General features: G+C 44.9%; 1 protein-coding gene across 1 annotated transcript; it reads right to left on the reverse strand.

The window, feature by feature from the left end:
- Positions 1–2,826: 2,826 nt before the first annotated feature.
- LOC138908817 (uncharacterized) lies at positions 2,827–6,807 on the reverse strand. Its single transcript, XM_070199443.1, has 3 exons — positions 6,262–6,807; positions 3,244–3,330; positions 2,827–3,045 (listed from the first exon to the last, which is right to left on the reverse strand). Exons 1-3 carry the CDS (start codon positions 6,805–6,807, stop codon positions 2,827–2,829), a joined length of 852 nt encoding a protein of 283 aa, XP_070055544.1.
- Between the last annotated feature and the right edge of the window lie 275 nt (positions 6,808–7,082).

Here is a 7,082-nt window from a genome sequence, read left to right on the forward strand (position 1 = left end):
TGCTTAAGGCATCCGCGACCACATTTGCCTTGCCCGGATGATAAAGAATGGTGATGTCTTAATCCTTCAGTAACTCGAGCCATCTACGCTGCCTCAAATTGAGATCCCTTTGCTTGAACAAATATTGTAAGCTGCGATGATCAGTATAAACCTCACATGACACCCCATACAGATAATGCCTCCATATCTTAAGAGCATGAACAATCGTGACTAACTCTAGATTGTGCACATGGTAATTCTTCTCATGAATCTTCAGCTGACGCGAAGCATATGCAGTAACTCGCCCCTCCTGCATCAATACACAACCCAAGCCAATGCGTGAAGCGTCGCAATATACCGTATACATCCCCGACCCGGAAGGTAACACTAGAACCGACATTGTAGTCAAAGCTGTCTTGAGATTCTAGAAGCTCACCTCACAATCATCGGATCAACGGAACGGAGCACCTTTCTGGGTCAATCTAGTAAGAGGTGCTGCAATGGATGAGAAACCCTACACAAACCGGCGATAATAACCTGCTAACCCCAGGAAACTCCTGATCCCGGTCACCGAAGCAGGACAAGGCCAACTCTGAACTGCCTCAATCTTCTTGGGATCCACCTTAATACCTTCTCCTGATACAATATGCCCTAAGAATGCCAAAGACTCTAGCCAAAACTCGCACTTGGAGAACTTAGCATATAGCTTATGTTCTCGCAAGGTTTGAAGTACCACTCTCAAATGCTGCTCGTGCTCCCCCAGGTTACGTGAGTAAATCAAGATGTCATCAATGAAGACAATAACAAAGGAATCAATATAAGGCCTAAACACCTGGTTTATCAGATCCATAAACGCCGCTGGGGCATTAGTCAAGCCGAAGGACATCACTAAAAACTCATAATGGCCATATCTAGTACAAAAGGCCATCTTCGGAACATCTGAGTCCCGAATCTTCAACTGATGGTACCCTGACCTCAAGTCAATTTTAGAGAACATCCTAGCACCCTGCAACTGGTCAAACAAATCATCGATACGTAACAATGGGTACTTGTTCTTAATGGTAACCTTGTTCAACTAGCGGTAATCAATGCACATCCGCATAGTCCCATCTTTCTTCTTCACAAATTACACTGTTGTACCCCAAGGTGATACACTTGGTCTCACAAACCCCTTTACTAATAACTCCTCAACCTGCTCCTTCAGCTCCTTCAATTCCTTCGGAGCCATACGGTACGGTGGGATAAATATAGGCTGGGTGCCTGGAGCCAAATCAATACAAATATCAATATCACGATCTGGCAGCATGCTTGGAAGGTCAGAAGGAAACACATCGGCGAACTCCCAGACTACTGGCACTGAATTAATCGTCGGACACTCTGCGATGGTGTCCCGAACATAAGCTAGATAAGCCAAACAACCCTTCTTAACGATATGTCGAGCCTTCAGAAAAGAGATGACCCGAATATCTGTACTAACCGAGGAACCCTTCCACTCTAATCTCGGTAATTCTGGCATCGCTAAGGTAATAGTCTTGGCATGACAATCAAGTATGGCATGATATGAGGATAACCAGTCCATGCCCAGGATGACCTCAAAGTCGATCATATCAAGCAACAAAAGGTCCGTTGTAGTCTCATAACCATAGAATGCGACCACACAGGATCAGTAGATCCAATCCACAACCACAGAATCGCCCACATGAGTGGACACATAAATAGGAGTACCCAAGGACTCACAAGGAATATCCAGAAAATGAGCAAATCGAGATGACACATATGAATAGGTAGACCCTGGATCAAATAATACCGAAGCATCCCTACCGCATACAGAAATAATACCTGTGATCATGGAATCTAAGGCCAATACATCTGTTCTGGCCTGAAAAACATAGAATTTGGCTGAAGCGCCGGCAGGCTGGCCTTTGCCTGACTGAACAGTAGCTGATTGGCCTTCCCCTATAGGAAGGCCCCTGCCAGCTTGCCCTCCGCCTCTGGGCAGCCGGACAGCCGGTGCTGTAATCATGGGCTGCTGACCCTGCTGCACTGCCTTGCCCCGAAGCCTGGGGCAGAATCTCCGTATGTGACCGAGATCTCCGCACTCAAAATAACCCCTCGGTACAGCGATCGGCTGCCCTGATGTCTAATCCTGATGGACTGTAGACCCAGTGGAAGAAGCCTGAATAGCCGGTGGGCTGTATGAACTCTCCAGCATGGTACTAAGATAGGAGCTGGAAGAACCCCGGTGACCTGAGTACCCACTAGAAGAACCCTGGAGGACTGGTGGGTGGTAAGAACTCTCTGGTGTGGCGCGGAAATAGGGGCGCGTTGGAGCACCTCGGGGAGGTGGTGGTGATGAATATGAGGGCCTGCTAGGCTGACCCCTCCCAAACTGACCTCTGTCCCTAGTCGGGGCACCTCTAAGCTCTCCAGAGAAATGGCCCTTCTTGTTTTGATGTACCTGCTCTCTCCCTCTCTGAAGGTAGCCCTCAATCCTCCGAGCAATCTCCACTACCAGCTGATAAGAAGTCCCTATCTCAACCTCTCGGGGCATATTAGCCCTAATATCGGAGTTCAACCCCGCAACAAACCTCCGTACTCTCTCTGCATCCGTAGGAAGTATCATAAGTGCATGGCGAGACAACTCAGAAAACCTCGCCTCATAGTCGGTCACTGACATCTGACCCCGCTCAAGCTACTCAAACTGATACCACAACTCTTCCCTCTTCGAGGGTGGAATATACCTATCCAGGAAAAGCTGTGTGAACTGGCTCCAAGTCATGGGAGGAGAACCCGCTGGTCTGCCAAGAAATCCTGTCCCTGCACCTATCAACGAAATCCTGAGCATCCTCATGGTGCTCGCCTCCGAAGACAAGATTTCTTGTATGAATCACCGTTCGCAGCCGATCTAGGCTCAGGTGCCACTGCTGCAACTGGCTGGGTCCCGTCCGCGGGTAATGTACCCAGAGTTTGACACATTGCAGCTGTATGACCATGACCCTGAGCAGTAGGGGTCTGTGCTCCCCCTCCCGCTTGAGATGTGGCTGGGTCTGCTGGAAATAAACCAGCCTGGGTTATAGAATCCATGAACCGCAGCATACAACCCATGATCTCCTGAAAGCCCGGTGCTGTGATAAAATCTACTGGGGCTGGCTTTGCTGCGGGCACCTCGCCCTGCTCCTCCACAATGGGATCCTCTACTGGATCTGCTGGTGGTGCTAATGGGGTAGCTCTGGGATGCCCTCATCCCCTAACTCGGGCCGGTACCTTCTCCCGGTTTCTGCCTTGGCCTCTAGAAATAGGGGGAGCAGCCTTTCCCGGGTCTAGAACGTCTGCTGTACGCTTCCTCACCATCTGTGAGAGAACAGAAGAAGGAAATTTAGTATACCATCAATTGCATGATAGGAGATGAATAATGAGTAGTTTCCTAACACCCCATAGTCTCTTGAAGATAAGTACAGATGTCTCCGCACCGATCCGCAAGACCCTACTAGGCCTGCCCATAACTTGTGAGACCTACGTGAACCTACTGCTCTGATACCATGTTGTCACGACCCAACTCCATGTCAGGCTGTGATGGCATCCAACACCGTTGCTGGACAAGCCAATTGTGAACAACTTAGCGATTTCCCATTTTTCTGTTTATTAAGCAATTCCAACATTTAGCTTTACTTACATTTAAAGCATTTGATAAATAATGAATTTTTAAGAAAAACAAACGGAAATATCTAAAAGCAGTTATAACTATTGAACTACAATCCAAAAATCAAACTCTACTAATACGTGCCAAGATCTAATGTCACAAGTGTGTGGACAACTAGTAGAATATACAAAAGATGACTATCCTACTATCTGAAATAGAATAGATAGATAAAAATAAAAGAGAAACTCTGGCATGCTGCTGAACGGCTCAGAAGGGTGCAGCTCATCGTAAAGTCTCGATCCAAGATCAGGTATGCATGTCGGGCGGGTAACTAGATGCACCAGGCTCAGATCCTGTACAATTAAGTATAGAAGTGTAGTATGAGTACATAAACAATATATACCCAGTAAGTATCCCGCCTAACCTCGAAGAAGTAGTGACGAGGGGTCGACTTGACACTTACTAAGGCCAATAATAATGTAATTAAAGTGTTATGCTAAGTATAGATATCATGAATAATTCTGACAGTTCAATAACGAGAAGAGATAAGTACTTCTTTCAAAAATTAAAATTTCATTTTCGGTCATATCATTTAACCACTTACATTTCAAGGCATTTAGGCAGTATAAATCACGGAGAGTTACAAATAATTAACATGCACAATTATGCCGAGGTCGTATGTCCCGGTCCAACATAATATTAAATTGTGCACTGCCGGAGGGTCGAACAACGTCAACCATAGATGCATCTATTTACTACCGAGGCGCTCGGCCCGATCCACAAATAGCAATTATTTTTAAGGAAACACGAATTCTCATTTTACTATCAAGTATTCTAATAAACTCTTTTGTCAAATTCTAACATGATTCGAGTAATTGAATTAACAAGTAAGGGAACAAATATTTTAGGTAAACTTAGCCATTTTTCAAATTCTTTTGTCAAATTCTAACATGATTCGAGTAATTGAATTAGCAAGTAAGGGCACAAACATTTTGAATAAAGTATGATAGGGTTCCTAAACTACCCGGATAATAGCACAATAGTAGCTACGTACGGACCCTCGTCACCTCGTACGTACGTACCCCCCTCACAAATAGGTACACATATTTATTTAATTCGCCTATAGGGTTAATTCCCTCTTACAAGGTTAGAAAGGAGACTTACCTCGCCTCAAAGCCTACTTCCCAATTCAAGAACGCGCTCAAACCTCCAAATTTGACGCCAAACGACTTGAAGCTAGTCAAACATTACATAAACTAATCAATTTATGCTCAAAAATTCATAATTTCACCATTTAAGTGATTACCCAACCTAAATTGCAAGATTCCTAAAATTCATCCCCGGGCTCCCATGCTCGGATTCCGGAAATATTCAAAGAAAGCTGTTACCCATAACCTTAGGAACATAAATATATGAATTTTATACCAAATTCCATAACAAGTTTCGTGGTCAAATCTCGATTTTATCAAAAACCTAGGTATTCCACTAAACCCTTATTTTTTCACTAATGTCCACATATTAATCTACCCATAATCTAAGTATTTAATTCACATTTGGTGGAAATTACTTACCTCCAAAAGCTAGGTGAAATCCCCTCTCAAGAAGCTCCAAGAATCGCCAAAGAAGTGAGTGAAATTAGTAAAAATTGGTCTAAGTCCCGTATTAAATGAATCTCACTGCCTCCAGCTTTTCCGCATCTGCGTCCTCGCTTCTGCGGAAGTTCCGGGGCCGGTTAGGCCGCTTGTGCGGGCGTTTTACCGCTTCTGTGCTCCCGCTTCTGCGGAATTTGGGGCTGCCCTCATTGGCCACATCTGCGAGGCTTGGCCCATATCTGCGAGCTCACACCTGCGGCTAACCAACCGCAGGTGCGGTTATGACAGATCTGGTGCACTCAATTGTAGTTCCAAATTCTCAACTTAGTCCGAGCCTCGTCCGATTGGCACTCGGGGAACCCGGGGCCCCTCCCGAACATACCAACAAGTTTAGAATCATAAAACAGACTCGCTCGATCTCACGGAATGCCCGAAACAACATTAAAACTAAGAATCGTACCCTAAAATCAATTGAATGAAACTTAAGAACTTCAAGTTCTTCAATTTATTTCCAATACGCCGAAACATACTTATACTATTCGGAATGACACAAAATTTTGCGTGCAAGTCTTAAATGACACTACGGAACTGTTCCCAGTCTCGGAATTCCATTTGGACCTCGATATCACCAAAACCCACTCCAAACTAAATTTTAAAGAACTTCTAAAACCTTCAAGAACCAACTTTCACTATTAGGCACCGAAACACTCCCGGTTCATCCAAAACCCGATACGAGCATACGCCAAAGTCTGAAATCATCATACAAACCTATTGGAACTATCAGATCCCGATTCTGAGGTATTTTACTAAAAATGTTGACCAAAGTCAAATTTGGCCTTTCAAGCCAACCTTAAGGAACCAAGTGTTCTGATTTCAACCCAACGCTTCTAAATCCCGAACCAACCATTCCCGCAAGTCATAAATTAGTAAAAACAAGTACAGGAAGTCTTATTTAGGGGAACGAGGTTCTAGCATATAAAATAACCGGTCGGGTCGTTACACCCTTCCTTTCCTTATATCCACCATGGACAACCTCTCACACCTCCTCACCAGAGCATCTATGTCTCTCCTCTTCACATGCCCGAACGATCTCAGCCTTGATTCTCGCAACTTGTCCTCCACAAACGCCACTCCTACCTTGTCCCTAATAACTTCATTCCTAATCCTGTCTTTCCTAGTATGCCCACACATCCATCTCAACATCCTCATTTCAGCTACTTTCATCTTTTGGACATGAGACTTTTTGACGGGACAACACTCAACTCCATACAACATATTCGGTCTAACCATCACTCTATTGAATTTTCCCTTAAGTCGAAGTGGCACACTCTTATCACACAAAACCCCCGAGAAGAGCCTCCATCTCATCCACTCCGCTCCAATACGATGAGTAACATCCTCGTCAATCTCCCCTTTGCCTTGAATAATAGACCCAAGATACTTGAAACTAACTCTTTTAAGGATGACCTGTGTACCAATCCTCACTTCCACTTCTTCTTCATGCATCCACTCATTGAACTTGCACTCCAAGTACTCAGTTTTTGAACTACTCAACTCGAAACCTTTAGACTCCAGAGTTTGTCTCCAAACTTCCATCTTAGCATTAACTCTGCCTCGCGTCTCGTCAATCAGGACTATATCATCAGTAAATAGCATACACCATGGCACCTCCCCTTGTATGTTGTACGTCAGGACATCAAACGCTAAGGCAAATGATTCGAGTCTCCTCCCGCAATTCTCACCCGAGTTTTCGCTTCTCGTACATGTCCTTAATCGCACTAATGTATGCCACCGAGACACCGCTAGCCTCCATACATCTCCATAGGACCTCTCGCGAGACTTTATCATATGTCTTCTCTAGGTCGATGATT

This window comes from Nicotiana tomentosiformis, chromosome 1, assembly GCF_000390325.3.
Source record: "Nicotiana tomentosiformis chromosome 1, ASM39032v3, whole genome shotgun sequence".
Taxonomy (NCBI): Eukaryota; Viridiplantae; Streptophyta; class Magnoliopsida; order Solanales; family Solanaceae; genus Nicotiana; species Nicotiana tomentosiformis.

Coding starts and splice junctions, on each gene's coding strand:
- LOC138908817 (XM_070199443.1), bottom strand. CDS start 6,807: ATGGAAGTTTGGAGACAAACTCTGGAGTCTAAAGGTTTCGAGTTGAGT. Junction 3,331..6,261: donor GGAGAGACATAGATGCTCTG/GTGAGGAGGTGT, acceptor GTTCTCTCACAG/ATGGTGAGGAAGCGTACAGC. Junction 3,046..3,243: donor AAGGCAGAAACCGGGAGAAG/GTACCGGCCCGA, acceptor TCTATAACCCAG/GCTGGTTTATTTCCAGCAGA.